The sequence below is a fragment of the Patiria miniata genome, unplaced genomic scaffold (assembly GCF_015706575.1).
Source record: "Patiria miniata isolate m_02_andy unplaced genomic scaffold, ASM1570657v1 HiC_scaffold_5, whole genome shotgun sequence".
In the NCBI taxonomy this organism is placed as follows: Eukaryota; Metazoa; Echinodermata; class Asteroidea; order Valvatida; family Asterinidae; genus Patiria; species Patiria miniata.
The window spans coordinates 3,111,334-3,128,634 of NW_024037072.1; the positions used below are offsets into that span (position 1 = coordinate 3,111,334).

Consider the following 17,301-nt stretch of genomic DNA (forward strand, 5'->3'; position numbering starts at 1 on the left):
AACTGATAAATCGAGAATATGTTGAAAAATACAAGAATTTTTTTGGAAATTATGTTTTGCCCCCCTCTAGAAAAAATCCTGGCGACGCCCATGGGAACAGATTCTTTGTTTGATTTAACAGTGGTTATCAGAGTTTGACTTATCGAGATTTCGACATGTGCAGTCGAACCCTGATATGAAGAGCACTGTTTATACAACAACCTGCTTATAACAAGGACAATGTTAGGTCCCAAGTCTGTTTTTTCTTTGTTTTCCATTACTGATAATACAAGATACCTGTTATAACAATGCAATTTGTTAAGGCCCAAGGACCACGATATAAAGGTGTTCTACTGTATACGGACTGAGAGTCAGGTGGCATATGGTCGGAATCGTGACCGATTGGACCATACATTGTACTTGGCAGATAGATTCTTATAGCCTAGAGTAGATAATAAGGGGTGAAACTTGAAATTCTTTTGGGAAGGGTGACTAATTTGCATAAATCGTAAATACCTAATTTGGGTACATTTTTATTTTTACTAATTTTTTTAAAGCGTATTTGGGGAATTCTACTTACATATCCTTACTTCAATAACATTTCCTAAACAAGGGACTCTATGATTATAAGGTCATAATAATGATAAAAAATGGCTGCCATTATACACTAAAGTTGCACTCATTTACCTTTTCCTCAGATATCATGAACTAGTCTCGCCAAACGTGGGAATTGATGAGATTCAAATTCACAAAGTTACTTACTGGCACAGTAACCCTAACAAACATAAATAGGAAATCATGTAGCAAAATGATAACATCTTGATATTTAGCTCAAATATCACAATGTTATCATTGTTCACATGATTTTGCATACGGTTTTAATAAGGTAACCTTGAGGGTAACTGTACCAATAAGCAACTTGGTGAATTTGAAGTTCATCTGAAATGCCGAGGTTTGGCAAGACTACTTGATGATATCTGGAGACAAGGTCAATGCGCGCAACTTTAGGGCATAATATTTGCCATTTTGGATTGTTACCGTGTCCTCATAATTATTCATTCACTCCTATGCTTTAGAAAATGTTATTGAAGTAAGGAAGTAGAATTCCCAAAATACACTTTTTGGGGATGTGTACACGCATGTGTACAAGCCTTCGGACTCCACCAGAACACCTCAGAAAAACGAATGAAACATTACATATCATGAGAAATGACCGTCAAATTGTGAGCTAATACTCACAAACTTTTTTTGGGGGGGGGGGTTGGGTTATCCAATGGGCTCAGTATTTTGCTGGTCTTCGTTATCATCAACAATTTCTTCAACGAGTTGTTCTGGTTTCTGAAGCAGACAGCAACAGAACAGTTCTTTGAAGCCCTGCCTGAAACCATCCAAACGCCACCAGTAGATGAGCGGGTTTATAGCTGGAGACAGACAATAAACAAAAGCGGCAATTGTGTTGAAGTTCTTGAGGGTATCATCGGAGATTGTGCTCTGACCAGTTTTGATGAAATACTCCATTATCTGGGCGATGTTGAAAGGGGTCCAACAAATGAATGATGTCACAAGAATGATGGAGAAAGTGATCATCAGGCGACGGGTCTGGCCAACACGAGGGGGGGACTGTTCGGTCATGTCTGTGTTATTGGTGCCGCAAACTGGGCTTGATGGAATCGTGGGAAGACTGGTATAGCTATTGATCTTTCTGAAGACGAAGAGGTACAGCACAGCGGTCACGATCCACACGACGAGTACGAATGGAGGTCTAAACCACGCTGATAGAATCAAGTGAACATCTTTAGATGCCACCAAGACTACCGGCACATTAAGTGCAAAGGAGAAACACCAAAGAAGAAGGCAAACCATTGCCAGGCGGCATGGCGTCACCAACGCATCATAGCGAGAGGGCGGCGAGATAGTCAGTGTCAAATAACGATTCACAGCCACTGCTAAAATCATCAGCACAGCAACAAACAAAAGCGACTGCATAAGGGCAGACAAAACATGATCTCGATTTAGAGCATAGGCAATTAGCATCACAGAAAACCCCAGGTCGGCCAGGGCGAGATTGAAGACGAAGGTGAAGTACTTGATGCGGAGATAGCTGGTTGCTGCTAGCACCACTATCACCAGTAGATTCTCCAACACAGCCAGGCCTGAAATCACAGCTCCACAATATGTGATTACAGTGATCAAGGTAGAATTCATTGTCGATTGCCTGCACAAATAAAACAACATGACCAACAACATCTTAGCGATCTTACAAATATCAAATGAATGGCCTATAACATAAAAGTTATTTTGCCGGTACAACTTTTGGGGAGGGGGGGGGCGGATAAGCTCCACCGCTGTAGTTTGCCAACCATTCCCAATAAGGACTATATACCGGCAAAGCTTTTTCCTTGAAAAAATTATATTAAAGAAATCATAGTCTGATCAGTTATTCCAGTGTAAACCCTATGCAAATCTCAAGTGCAAGTGATCAGATACAGGTATACATGGATGCAGTATATCGGGGAGTCAGTTTGGATAGTGCCACCATGGAGCTATAGCTCCATGGTGGTACTTTCTTCACCTTCCACTGCTAGCACCGTAACCCAGGTTTGAATCCTACCTGGGCCAATGATATGTGGATTGGGTTTTCAGTCCCTAGTTCCTACTCCTAGAACTATGAGGCTCCACGTAGTGGAGCCTCATAGGTTCAGAACCCCGCAAAATTGTTGTCGGCACAAAACACTAATTAAGTATAAAAACGTCCATCCCAACCAAGCCGTTTCCCACAGAACCGCTGCACAGTTTGCCCCTAAACTCCGTACAATACCTCATGACATTCTCACGTTATGTGCACCCAACAAGCATTGGTGGATTCTGTCGGTTTTTCGGCAAAATGATGGAAAATATGCCCTTTCCGCACTGAGCCAACCTGACACTTGAAATTTGCACGCGCGCAAAATGATCGCAGTCATATTCGGGTTCGATAGCTAGCTAGCTCGGAGCGCGCCGCGGGGGGTACGTACTCGCACTTGTACGCATGCGCATACTATCGTTCCGCTCCTACACCATACCCCCCGCGGCGCGCTCCGAGCGATCGGACCGAAAATGACTGCGATCATTCTGCGCGCGTGCAAATTTCAAGTGTCAGGTTGGCTCAGTGCGGAAAGGGCATATTTTCCATCATTTCTGCAAAAAAAACGACAGAATCCACCGATGTTTGTTGGGTGCACATAGCGTGAGTATGTCATGAGGTATTGTACGGAGTTTAGGGGCAAACTGTGCAGCGGTTCTGTGGGAAACGGCTTGGTTGGGATGGACGTTTTTGTACTGAATTAGTGTTTTGTGCTGACAACAATTTTGCGGGGTTCTGAACCTATGAGGCTCCACTACGTGGAGCCTCATAGTTCTAGGAGTACCTAGTTCCCTGATTCAGTGGGTTTTCCTCAGAATATTGTTCTGGGGTTGGAAAGATTCCCATATCTGGCCATCACTAATTTTTCCCTTCAGTGACTTATGCGCCATCAGAAAGTGATAAAAAGTCAAATTTAGCAGGAAGAATATTGAAGTATTTACCGAGAAAACGCTTAGTATATTAAAAAAAAGGGAAGATTTTGGTCAGAGAACCAGACTACTTAAACTTGGCTTGCTCATTTGCTGCTTGTCATGAACTTCCAATTTGGTCGACAAATTATTTTTTGTTAAGATGGGCCTAGGATTAGTTCGAGTAACTTGGACCCAACTTATCGCCTTTTTTAACATTTGGACATGGTCTTACTATCGCCAGACCATGTCCAAATGTTTAAAAAGGCGATAAGTTGGGTCCAAGCCTAGGATCAATATCTCCAAAACTTGCAGTTGCAAATTGTCCCTCACCGTGACTGCTAACAGGTACCGTCTACATTTTAATATAAATCTTTAATGGTGCTCTGTCCATGAAAGTTCCATAGTCTGGTTCCCATTCTTCAGCTGCAAATGTAAAATGAAGTCGAAGGACGATATTTGCACCGCGAAATCGTAAAAACTGTTACGGGATCAAAATAAGCACAGGGCGAAAACGGCACACCGTATAAAGTGAATGGCGCCCCCAATCGCCAATCAGTAGACTTGCCTCAGTGGTTTGTGTTGTCCTTTCGGGGACCGGGAAGGGCAGTGTCAACCTCGTCCCCAGGGTGTCGAGCAGTACGCGCCCACCACTACCTGCTCTCTTACTATATTGGAAACGCGGTTGGAAATAAAGTAAGCACTGGGGACGAGGTTGGGGCAGTGTCTAAAGAATTCATCCTGCAGACTAGCTCTACTGAGTGGAGCGTTGAACTACGGTACCCTACTTACTTAGTACTTGGTACTTGGGTTGGTTTCCTCCTGAAACATCCTCTAGGGATCTTGACTAGGAGGTCACGGGGAGGTGTCGGCACTCGGCACCTAGGTCTCGGTCACGATGTGGTTGTAGTAGTTGTCCCTAAAGGTCTTGTGCGTCATAGAGTCAGTGACGTGTTGGGACAGGTCATTCCATAATTTAATTGTCCTCCGTAGTTCAACGCTCCACTCAGTAGAGCTAGGCTTTAATCAACTTGAACGTTTACAGGGAAAATATCAGACTTTAATCAAGGGATGTTTTGGTCAAACATTAACTATAAATAAAAAAGTTAAGATCATTATATTTATAAAAACCACTTCCAGCATACCGCGATATAAAAATACTAATACAGGAAGTCCACCTCCGTTCGCACACTGTACACTCCGTGGACTGTCCGACATGTCTATTTTCACAGGCATCATACACGGAATAACCACACAACCGTCGGGTTTTTCATATCAATTTAAAAAGGAAGAGTTATGGTTATACCATGGAGCTATAGCTCCATGGTTATACATGATGTACTTCACAAAAAGACAGAACAAAGGGACAATTCGGAAAGGTTAGTGGGCAATCCCTATTCCGAACGAAAAACGAGATAGGCCTAAGTACCGCGATAATATGGCAACCCATCCATCCTACTTACACTGTCGTCTACCGGGCAAAATCCAAACAGAAAAACACAGCCTCCTCCGTGACGATTGGTCAAACTCAAAGAACTGGAACCTGCAGTGCCTTGTCTGGCCGGCAAAAGATCGAAAAGGAATCTGTTATGTCTGGCTAGTATTTGTGTCTGCACTGTGCACTCGATATCGACGATGACCTCGACTACGTGATATGCGCGAATCAAAGGGAATTTTATTATCATTCCAACGGTGCGTGAACCTTTATAAAAGAACGTATAGTTCGTGAGCTAACTACAGCGTTGAACACACAGCTACAGCGCGGGCTTGGCCGCCCCCAAAAGGGGGATGGCCCACACCAAAAATTGATGTTTTGACGGGTCTTTTTTATGGCCCAGATAACAGTGTCTGTACATTTTTTTTTGTGAGGTTAGAAACTGAATTTTAACACCCCCAAGTACATTGAACGGTTTTCGAGATACAGCGTGATATGTCTTCCAAAATGGCATGATTTTGGACCGTTTCCTGATCTGATGTGTTTTTAGCCTCAGTCACCAAGTTACGCAACAAATCGATATGGGCATACTACTAAATGCATTTACTCGCATAAAATGTTTACAAATTTAATAGGCAATCCGGCTTGGAGGTCACATGCAAATTACCAAAGATGCTAATCTTATACATTGGTGAAGGGCAAAAACTAACGTGTACATCTGTCATGCAGTAAAAAACAACAACAAAGCGACACTGGTACCTGGTAGGCTACATGCGAAGGTCGTTTTCAACGATAGCAGGTTTTTTATCACTGTTTGCTGATATATTTTCACCCGAATAACATGTATTATAATAACACCCAAATAAATCCTTGTGATTTGATTGGAGGATTGTAAGTCGCGCAAACTCTCTTTGAGGTTATCAATCCAATTCAATCAATTAGGTCGTCTATCTCAAGCCACGTGATAAGTGTAAACGGTCATTGGCCATTGTTCAATCAATCTAATTTTAGAGTCGGACCACTTAACTTCGGAATTTAACCCACGATCACATCTTGGGAAATCAACAGATCTGGTTATAGGTGTAATCATGGTGTGATACAGCAGCATAGGCAAAGATGTTTACGTCAACGAATTAATCATAATCAAAAGACTGAATGTTGCATAATTGCAAATGTTTGGTTTCGATTTATGTACACATGGTGAATTATAATTGAACATTTACATGTTTCTTTGTCATCATAAAATGCACCAACGAATGTTGTTTTAATAGGGTTTGTGACAAACTCCAGACCTTTTTGTTAATATAGTATAATTTACAAGTCATATTTTTGGTTCTTTTCCAGAACATTTTTTTGAACTCCAAAGATATTTGCTCGGCAAACGAAATGTACTTTCCCCATACACACGGTGAAGCAAAACTATCTTTTGAAGAAAAGAATAGTTAATTTTCAACTTATTCTGTCTAATAAAATTACCTAAGCGTTATGTAAACAATAAACCACAAGTTCACAATCTGTTACAAACGTTACATAAATATGTTTGAAAAACAAAAAAGAAATAGCCCTCCATTTTCAATTATAATACATTTCATAAAAAAAGGTTTAGTTAATTATAAGCAAATATATTTTCGAGGAACCACATACGCATACATCCAAAGAGCCAAACAAGGGCAGATCCAGAACACAATTTTTTTTTTGGGGGGGGGGGGGCAAGAAATGTTTGGTCCCCCAAAAATTACGGTGTGGGGTTAGCCCGAAATTTTGTTGGATTGTAGATGCTCTGTGGTGCGATCTGAGGCAATTTCTGACCATTTTAACCAAATCTTTTTGAGCAAAAAAATGGTGGTGTACGCAGTGCCTACCTTTATTGCGACGTCACTTATAAAGAAACAAATTGGGTTCGTTTTTTTTTGCCCCCCCCCGGATCCGCCCTTGGAGCCAAATTATATATACAAAATAAAGTAATGATGATTAGGCCGAAAAAAAAAAAAAAAATCGGTCTCTGGTCAGACTGAAGTTCCGGAATTGATGCGGCGACGCGTTTTTTTTTGTGTGGCTTGTTTTTTCAAGCTTGTATTGTACAGACAAGCTGGGTACTACATGTATTTTGATTTTTTGTGTCCTCATTATACATTGGTGTCCTCCATAATTTGCCTTGGTGCCCTTTATCATTTGCCTTGGTGCAATTTCCCCATTTCTTGGTGCTCCTTGGTACAAACATTTGAGGAGGCGTGACAATAGAGGGCGCTGTTGTAGCTTCCGTGTTAATTTGAAGAAAATAAAAAGGTTGACGCGCATGATTAAAATCGATGCGCGCACTGACCAGAGACCGAGTGTTTATTTTTTTTTTGGCCTTATTTCCGGATATCAGGCAAGTGACAACCATTACATATGAACAACCCAAATGCACATCCAAGCACTTTACATACCTACTGTGGACACTCCTTTGTATCCGTGGAGGAAAATGAAAAAGAACTTTTACTCGCATTGTGAACACTCTTTCAACCCGAAATTGTGATCATGATTTCCTTGACTGTGCCTCCTCATTTTGCGACATACATGTATAATATAACCCTAACCCCATAATGACTCCAAACATATGTCGCATCCTATATTGAACTCTCAATATTACTTTTTAAAGCTTTCAGAAAAGTTTGTCAATCACTCCTCATCTTTTCCCCCATTTTTGTTTTCTGGGCTAAATATCACAATGTTGTTATTGTTCACATGGTTTTGCATATGGTTTTAATAGGGTAACCCTGAGGGTAACTGTACCAATAAGCAACTTGGTGAATTTGAAGTTCATCTGAAATGCCGAGTTTTGGCAAGACTACTTGATGATATCTGGAGACAAGGTCAATGCGCGCAACTTTAGGGCATAACAATTTTGGATTGTTACCGTGTCCTCATAATTATTCATTCACTCCTAATGTCTCCTATGCTTTAGAAAATGTTACTGAAGTACGGAAGTACAATTCCAAAAATTCACTTTTTGGGATGTGTACACACGTGTCCAAGCCAACGAACTCCAACAGAACACCTCAGAAAAATGGTGTGAAATAATGAAACATTACATATCATGAGAAATGACCGTCAAATTGTGAGATAATACTCACACTTTTTGTGGGGGGGGGGGGGTTTAACCAATGGGTTCAGTATTTTGCTGGTCTTCGTTATCATCAACAATTTCTTCAACCAGTTGTTCTGGTTTCTGAAGCAGACAGCAACAGAACAGTCCTTTGAAGCCCTGCCTGAAACCATCCAAACGCCACCAGTAGATTAGCGGGTTGATAGCTGGAGACAGACAATAAACAAAAGCGCCAATTGTATTGAAGTTGTTGAGGGTATCATCGGAGATTGTGCTCTGACCAGTTTTGATGAAATACTCCATTATCTGGGCGATGTTGAAAGGGGTCCAACAAATGAATGATGTCACAAGAATGATGGAGAAAGTGATCATCAGGCGACGGGTCTGGCCAACACGAGGGGGGGACTGTTCGGTCATGTCTGGGTTATTGGTGCCGTAAACTGGGCTTGATGGAATCGTGGGAAGACTGGTATAGCTATTGATCTTTCTGAAGACAATGAGGTACAGCACAACGGTCACGATCCACACGACGAGTACGAATGGAGGTCTAAACCACGCTGCTAGAATCAAGCGAACATCTTTAGATGCCACCAAGACTACCGGCACATTAAGTGCGAAGGAGAAACACCAAAGAAGAAGGCAAACCATTGCCAGGCGGCATGGCGTCACCAACGCATCATAGCGAGAGGGCGGCGAGATAGTCAGTGTCAAATAACGATTCACAGCCACTGCTAAAATCATCAGCACAGCAACAAACAAAAACGACTGCATAAGGGCAGAAAAAACATGATCTCGATTTAGGGCATAGGCAATTAGCATCACAGAAAACCCCAGGTCGGCCAGGGCGAGATTGAAGACGAAGGTGAAGTACTTGATGCGGAGATAGCTGGTTGCTGCTAGCACCACTATCACCAGTAGATTCTCCAACACAGCCAGGCCTGAAATCACAGCTCCACAATATGTGATAACAGTGATCAAGGTAGAATTCATTGTCGATTGCCTGCACAAATAAAACAACATGACCAACAACATCTTAGCGATCTTACAAAATAATATCAAATGAATGGCTTATAAAACAGAACTTTTTTTGCCGGTAAAACTATTGGGGGGGGTAAATTCCACCGCTTGTAGCTGGCCAACCATTCCCAATTAGGACTATATACCAGCAAAGCCTTTTCCTTGAAAAAGTTATCTTAAAGAAATCATAGTCTGATCAGTTATTCCAGTGTAAACCCTATGCAAATCTCAAGTGCAAGTGATCAGATACAGGTATACATGGATGCAGTATATCGGGGAGTCAGTTTGGTTAGTGGTACTTTCCTCGCCTTCCACTGCTAGCACCGTAACCCGGGTTCGAATCCTACCTGGGCCAATGATATGCGGATTGGGTTTTCCTCAGAATATTGTTCTGGGGTTGGAAAGATTCCCATATCTGGCCATCACTAATTTTCCCTTTAGTGACTCATGAGCCATCAGAAAGTGATAATACGTCCTAAAAAGTCAAATTCAGCAGGGAAAAAATTGAAGTATTTACCGAGAAAACATGTAGTATATTAAAGAAAGGGAAATATTTTGGTCAGAGAACCAGACAACTTAAACTCGGCTAGCTGCTTGTCATGAACTTCCAATTCGGTTGACAAATTATTTTTTGTTAAGAGACAAATTTCACCAGAAGGAAGCACGGGGAAGTCCTAATTTTGGGGGAATACTGAGAGGTACGGGTAAGTGAACCCACCTTCCGAGTTTGAGTTGTAATGATTGAAATACAATTTGTGTGGGTTTTTTTATTTTCAAATCCTCACTTTTAGGAATCAGTGTACGTATGGCCCAGCATGTAGAGTCTACTCAGTTCGGGCCATAGACTAGGGCTAGAGTAACTCCAGCTAGGGCCGCGCCATGTTTTGAGGTACATGTACAATGTATAGTCGCACCCCGTATTATCGCGGCATCCCTATTAAAAATTATTGTGGCATGGAAAATTTATCTTTTTGCGTTGCCAAAACTCCTTCAAGTGGTGATTTTTATCCAGTTCACCAGGCACTAAAGACTTTCTGTCGAGTTGTGTAAAAGCGATGATTAAAACATGTCTTTCGGGACTTTTAACGATGTTAAGGGCCTAATCAATATTTCCAAAACTTGCAAATTGTCCCTCACCGTGACTGCTAAAAGAAACCGTCTATATTTTAATATAAATCTTTAATGGTGCTCTGTCCATGAAAGTTTCATTGTCTGGTTCCCATTCAACAGCTGCAAACACAAAATGATGTCGAAGAACGACATTTCCACCGCGAAATTGTAAAAACATTTACGGGATCAAATTACAGCACGTTCAAAAAAAAAGGCACACTGTGTAAAGGGGTCGTACTAATAAGCCTCAGTCTGCCATACTGTACAGTTTGAAGACTGGTTTTGTCAATTTGAATGCGTTATGGAGGTGTTGACACTTCTGTGTGTGTTGACGCTCATTAATTAGTATGACCGGTGTTTAAAAGTGAATGGCGCCCCCATTGGCCAATCAGTAGACTTGTCTCAATGATTTTTGTTCTCCTTTCGAATTCGGTGGAGGGGCAGGGTGTTAAGAAATCATGCTGCAGGAATACAGTCTTTAATCAACTTGAACGTTACCGGCAAAATATCAGACTTTATTCAAGGGATGTTTTGGTCAAACATTAACTATAATTTAAAAAGCTGAGATCATTATAAAAACCACTTCCAGCATACCGCGATAATCAATAGGGAGTCCACCTCCGTTCGCACACTCCGAGCATGTCTATTTTCACAGGCATCGTACACGGAATAACCACACCACCGTCTTATCTGGGGTTTTTTTTTCATATAAATTTGAAAAGGAAGAGTTATACATGCATATGGATTCCTTTGAGGAACTAACCCAACGGGCAGGTTTTCATGTGTAACCTCTATGAGAGAACACGGCGAAAACAGGCCCTTTTTCGCATCTATCGTCGCCACTACATTTTTCGACAGAGTATACCTTAGTTCTTACTACAGTATGACCCTAACAATATATTCTTTCAGAAAATGAAAGAAAATCTGAATAAAACACTGATTTTCACTCGCCAAAATTATGTTGAACACTGCAGTTTTAGCCAAAAATCTACCAGTTGTGTGTGTAAAACCACGCGTTCAGCCAAGAACTGGTCCATTTATATTATCACAACGTTCAATGGCGCCACCTGGGAGTTTAGTTCTCTGGAGTCATTTTTCTTCGTGTCGTCAGCTTTCTAACAATATAACCCTTATTGTGACTGGTTGAGGTTAAGGCTCGCCTATATTCATTTACAAAAGAATTGTTCATCTAAACTCCAATTAAATTTGCCGTTGCTCGTGGCTCAGCGCGTAGGTCTGTTTATTGTACACGTGCTTAAAGGGACACTATAGGTCCTGGAACAGCCCAGTTGGGCTACAAAACGCGCTTTGAACGAGATGATGATAATCGTATGTAACATTTAAAAGTAGAATATTAACATCCACACAACTATCCTTTCAAAACTGGGCGTTTTTGTGTTATTCCTGTATTATGGGTGCAGACCAGTAAATCGGTCTGAAATTGCCTGCGCCGGCCAAATCGCGATTTGCATGCCCTCAAAATCTTCGGTATTTGAGCATGCTGTGGGCCATGAACTTGGGGGTTTGTAAAAAATATGGGTGGAAGCCGTGCACAGGACTGGGAGCTTGCAGTTCTGTGTAAATTGGATGTAATTTGGACCCTAAAAGCGCTCTATTTTGCAATGGAGTGTAGGCATCGTTTTTCAAAATGGCGATGGGCTTCAGGACTATTTTCAGGGGTGATCGTCTTCAGATTGAAATTTCTCCTAAAAGTCATCAGTTGACCCCCCGTAAATTGAACAGAAAATGAAAGATGATGAAATAAGCTTTAATTTGATGTGTGTCTCGAACACCTTGGAGAGTTGTGAGTATTTTTCCCGAATTTTTGAAGTGGGAGCATTTACCATTGGGGTCTATGGAAGTTTATTTACTGGTCTGCTACATTATGCGTGCGAGAACGAATTTTGCAATTTTTTGCATTGGTGATTGGTCACCGCGCGCTGTTCCCGACACACACAACACACACGTATAGCGTACACTGAGAACGACACGAAAAACGTATTCGTACTCCGTCATGTCCGATAAACAAGCGGGTTTTTTCGTCTTTTCTCGGGAACGGTAAGACATTAGGTTGGTTTCCTTTCAACCAGTTGTTTGAAATAGGATAAGTAAACAATCCAAAACATAACATTTTCGGGGATTTCAGGACCTAGTGCCCCTTTAATGTACACAGAGCCCGGGAGCTCTTTTATATGTCCAAGGTCATCTGGCTGTGCGCTTTTGGCCGGTTTACATGTCCTTTCGACCTTTCAAAGGATTTGATATGGTACTTCACAATTCGGAAAGGTTAGTGCCATAGTGGGCAATCTCTATGAGTCCAAACGAGAAACGAGATAAGTACATGTACCGCAATAATAATGGCAACCCATCCTACTTACAGTGTCGTCTACTGGGCAAATCCAAAAAAAAAAAAACAGCCTCCTCCGTGACGATTGGTCAAACTCAAAGAACTGAAACCTGCAGTGCCTTGTCTGGCCGGCAAAAGATCGAAAAGGAATCTGAAAAGTCTGTCTAATATTTGCGTCTGCACTGTGCACTCGATATCGACGATGACCTCTATACGTGATATGCGAATCAAAGATCCTGTAGCCCTTGCGGCGCTGTGCTTTTATGCGAATCGATCGAGCGTACACTGGCGGTACCTAGCGCGAGCTGATAAACATCGGGCATGGTGACCAGGGTGACCGGAAGGCCAGAGCCAAATTCTGCTAAATGCACATCAAAAATCTGGCAGATTTATCAAAAATCTGCCAAATTCCCCAAAATTATTCGAAATACACTATAAACACTGAAAATCACATGCAGATTGGTACTTTTGCCTTAATTAAGGTTCAAATTACATTATAAACAATCCATAGTCTCATAAGATGTTGTGAAATTATCAAACGAAGTCCGTTTCCCAGTGAACCTCAGCACCTAGACCAGCCAACCTGTCCCTTTATGCAAGGGTTTGTTTGAAAGGATTGAAGCTTTCTGAAACAAATGTACCATTTTCTCGTTCAAATTTGCTGTTTTTCGCGATATCTGTCAAATAACCATTTTTGCAGAATTCTGCCAGAAATCTGCCAAAAAAATCCATTCTTTCAAATTTTCTGTCAAACCCGTTTTTTAACAAAAATTCTGTCAAAGTTAGCCGAAAATCGGCTAAAACGGTCACCCTGATGGTGACCGTAAGGTCATGGCCAAATTCTGCTAAATGCACTTCGAAAATCTGTCAGATTTATAAAAAATCCGCCAAATTCTCCAGAATTATTCAATATAAACACTTAAAATCACGTGCAGATTTGTAGTACTGCCATAATTAAGGTTCAAATTACATTATAAACAATCTGTAGTCACATAAAGATGTTATGAAATTGTGTAAATTTCAGGTAAAAATGTGGTTGCTTCACCTTCCTCCATGCTTCACGACAATTAAGTCTGGTTCCCACTGAACCTCAGCATCTAGACCAGCCAACCTGTCCCATATGCAAGAGTTTGTGTGAAAAGATTGGAACTTCTTCAAACAAATGAACCACTTTTTTTCAAATTTGTTGTTTTTCTGTCAAAATGACCATTTTTGCAGAATTCTGCCAGATATTTGCCGAAAAATATATTCTGTCAAATTTTCTGTCAAACTCAGTTTTTTTTAAATAAAAAAACCTGTCAAAGTTAGCCGAAAATCGGCTAAAACGGTCACCGTGGTGGCGATAGCTAGCGCGAGCTGATAAACATCGGGTCACACTATGGCCAAGTTTGGGCAAGGACCATTAGTCGACTAGTGGTTGATGTGTGACGTACCTTACGCCTGCGCACTAATAGCAAAGTGCGAACGTCTCTAGTCGAACGCTGGTCAAAATGTCATTGCAAAACGTCTGGATCCTGGCTCCCTGCTCTACGTTATGAACGCGCGCGGCTATGGTTACCAGCGAAGCAACCAACCCCAGTAGGTTGGTTCCAAATAGTCGACTAGCGTAGTTAACCATCGTCGACTAGACAGAGTTCGGGCAAGCGTTAGTCGACCAATGGTTAACTATAGTCCTTGCGCGAACTTGCCCTAGCAAACGGATAAATAATTGGGCCTCAATATTAACAGACTCAACGATTGGATCTTAAGTTTGACGGTTCAAAGAATTGGCCAATCGAGAAAAATGTACCATCAGTGAAAAGGGAATTTTATTATCATTCCAACGGTGCGTGAACCTTTATAAAAGAACGTATAGTTCGTGAGCTAACTACAGCGTTGAACACACAGCTACAGCGCGGGCTTGGCCGCCCCCAAAAGGGGGATGCCCCACACCAAAATTTGATGTTTTGATGGGTCTTTTTTTATGGCCCAGATAACAGTGTCTGTACATTTTTTTTTAGGTTAGAAACTGAATTTCAACACCCCAAGTACATTGAACGGTTTTCGAGATACAGCGTGATATGTCTTCCAAAACGGCATGATTTTGGACCGTTTCCTTATCTGATGTGTTTTCAGCCTCAGTCACCAAGTTACGCAACAAATCGATATGGGCATACTGCATGAATGCATTTACTCGCATATATTAACATGTGTACACATTAGGCAATCCGGCTCGAAGGTCAAATGCAAATTACCAAAGATGCTGATCTTATACATTGGTGAAGGGCAAAAACTAATAAACGTGTACATCTGTCATGCAGTTCACCCACTGATTGAAGATATTGTTTAAGCAAAAGAAAACCAAAATTTCCGTTTAAAACAATTAATAAAAAACGACACTGGTACATCGTAGGCTACATGCGAAGGTCGTTTTCAACAATAGCAGGTTTTGTTATCACTGTTTGCTGATGACTATATTTTTAACCTGAATAACATGTATTATATAACACCCAGACAAATCCTTGTGGTTTGATTGGAGGATTGTAGGTCGCACAAACTCTCTTCGAGGTTATCAATCCAATTCAATCAATTAGGTCGTCTATCTCAAGCCACGTGATAAGTGTAAACGTTCATTGGCCACTGTTCAATCCAGGGGCGTCAATCGCTTCTCAAAAGTGTGTGAGGGGGGACCATACCGTACCTTGATCAGAAGTGACGCGCGCGCGCGTAGCGCGAAGCCCTTATGGCGTGGGGTTCGGGGCCCGCTTAAGGGCCCCGAAAAAAATGGATTCTAGATGCTCTGTGGTGTGATCTGAGGCAATTTCTTACCACTTTCCTCCATGCTTTATCTAATATATTCTTAGCAAAAGATAATTATTTGAACATCGTTTTCGAGGTTGGAGTCATTTAATCAGCTATCGGTATTCTGAGTTAGCATAGGCGTGGGGTTTGGGGCCCGCTTAACCCTAAAGGGGCCGGGGGGGGCGGAATCCGCCCCCCCCCCTCAACATTTTCCGCGATAGCTTCTAAAAAAAATTTTTTCGCGACCCGAGCTGTAATGACTTTTTAGCCTCGAGCTTTGCGCATCTTTTGATACAAAAAACATAAAAATCGGACCACGGGTTGGCCCGTAGCGAAAAATTTTCCGGCGCTACGCGCCGTGAAAACTGAATTTTCGCATATACGTCGTGTACACCGAGCAGAATTGCCATTCATACATATGAATAATTAATTAGCCATAATTCCAAAACCCTTTGACCTATAGTCATGAAATTTCTTGGGCATGTTTAGGAAGAGTTGCTCTATGCATGTGCTGAGTTTCAAAATTTTTCGTCACTCGATGGCCGAGATCTTAGGGGGGGGGGCGGAATCCGCCCCCCCCCCCCCCCCCCCCCCGGCTGAGAGATGGTCAAAATAACCCGGCCCCTTTAGGGTTAAGGGCCCCGAAAAAAATTGGATTCTCGATGCTCTGTGGTGTGATCTGAGGCAATTTCTGACCACTTTAACCAATAATTATCTTAGCAAAAGATAATAATTTAAACGTAATTTTCGAGGTTTTCTCAGCTAAAGGCATCAGATAATTATTTGAACATCGTTTTCGAGGTTGGAGTCATTGAATCAGCTACCAGAATTCTGAGCTACAGGCGTGGGGATCGGGGTCCGTTTAGGAGCCCCGAAAAATGTTGGTTTCTAAATGCTCTGTGGTGCTATCTGAGGCAATTTCTGACCACTTTATCCAATAATTTCTAAGCAAAAGATACATTGTAGTACATAATAGGGCCCTGTAATATTTGATATTGTGTCCCCATCCTTCAAAAAGTGTGTGTGCCCCCCCCCCCCCCCCCCCCCCAGGATTGACGCCCATGGTTCAATCAATCTAATTTTAGAGTTGGACCACTTTTAACTTCGGAATTTAACCCACGATCTCATCTTGGGAAATCAACAGATCTGGTTATAGGGGGCTAGGTGTAATCATGGTGTAATACAACAGCATAGGCAAAGATGTTTATGTCAACGAATTAATCATAATGAAAAGACTGAATGTTGCATAATTGCAAATGTTTGGTTTCGATTTATGTACACATGGTGAATTATAATTGAACATTTACATGTTTCTTTGTCATCATAAAATGCACCATCGAATGTTGTTTTAATAGGGTTTGTGACAAACTCCAGAGCCTTTTGTTGATATAGTATAATTTACAAGTCATATTTTTGGTTCTTTTCCAGAACGTTTTTTTTTTGAGATTCAAAGATATTTGCTCGGCAAACAAAATGTACTTTCCCCAAACACATTGTGAAGCAAAAGCAATAACTATCTTTTGAAGAAAATAATAATTTATTTTCAAATTATTCTGTCTGATAAATTTACCTAACCGTTAGGTAAACAATAAACCACAAGTTCACAATCTGTTTCAAACATTACATACATATATTTGAAAAACAAAACAGACATAGCCCTCCATTTTCAATTATAGTACAATTCATAAAATTTAATTATAAGCATCTATATTTTCGAGGAACCACATACGCATACCTCCAAAGAGCCAATTAAGGGCGGACCCAGAACACAATTTTTTTTTGGGGGGGGGCAAGAAATGTTTGGTCCCCCACAAATTACGGTGTGGGGTTACGGGCCCGCTTAAGGGCCCGAAAAAAAATTTGGGATTCTAGATGCTCTGTGGTGCGATCTGAGGCAAGTTCTGACCACTTTAACCAAATCTTTTTGAGTAAAAGATGGTGGTGTACGCAGTGCCTGCCTTTAATGCGAAGTCACTTGTAAAAAAATAATAATTTGGTTCGGTTATTTCGGGG

The 17,301-nt window shown here is 41.4% G+C and overlaps 2 protein-coding genes across 4 annotated transcripts; both read right to left on the minus strand.

Annotated features, from left to right (window-relative positions):
• Positions 1-1,232: 1,232 nt before the first annotated feature.
• On the minus strand, positions 1,233-6,783 carry LOC119740307 (melanocortin receptor 5-like). 3 transcript variants are annotated; one of them, XM_038215572.1, is made up of 2 exons: positions 4,974-6,783; positions 1,233-2,194 (listed from the first exon to the last, which is right to left on the minus strand). In XM_038215572.1, the coding sequence occupies exon 2, from the start codon at positions 2,182-2,184 to the stop codon at positions 1,246-1,248; it is 939 nt and encodes a 312-aa protein (XP_038071500.1). In that variant the 5' UTR covers positions 2,185-2,194; positions 4,974-6,783; the 3' UTR covers positions 1,233-1,245. The 3 variants fall into 3 exon arrangements, with proteins under 3 accessions (XP_038071500.1, XP_038071502.1, XP_038071501.1); XM_038215574.1 differs by lacking the exon at positions 4,974-6,783 and adding an exon at positions 4,303-4,543; XM_038215573.1 differs by lacking the exon at positions 4,974-6,783 and adding an exon at positions 3,844-4,142.
• A 1,285-nt stretch (positions 6,784-8,068) lies between these two features.
• Positions 8,069-12,797, minus strand: LOC119740308 (melanocortin receptor 5-like). Its single transcript, XM_038215576.1, has 2 exons — positions 12,539-12,797; positions 8,069-9,033 (listed from the first exon to the last, which is right to left on the minus strand). Exon 2 carries the CDS (start codon positions 9,021-9,023, stop codon positions 8,085-8,087), a length of 939 nt encoding a protein of 312 aa, XP_038071504.1. The 5' UTR covers positions 9,024-9,033; positions 12,539-12,797; the 3' UTR covers positions 8,069-8,084.
• Between the last annotated feature and the right edge of the window lie 4,504 nt (positions 12,798-17,301).

Bases quoted from the DNA above. Each gene is read 5' to 3' on its own strand.
- LOC119740307 (XM_038215572.1), bottom strand. From the start codon at position 2,184: ATGAATTCTACCTTGATCACTGTAATCACATATTGTGGAGCTGTGATT.
- LOC119740308 (XM_038215576.1), bottom strand. From the start codon at position 9,023: ATGAATTCTACCTTGATCACTGTTATCACATATTGTGGAGCTGTGATT.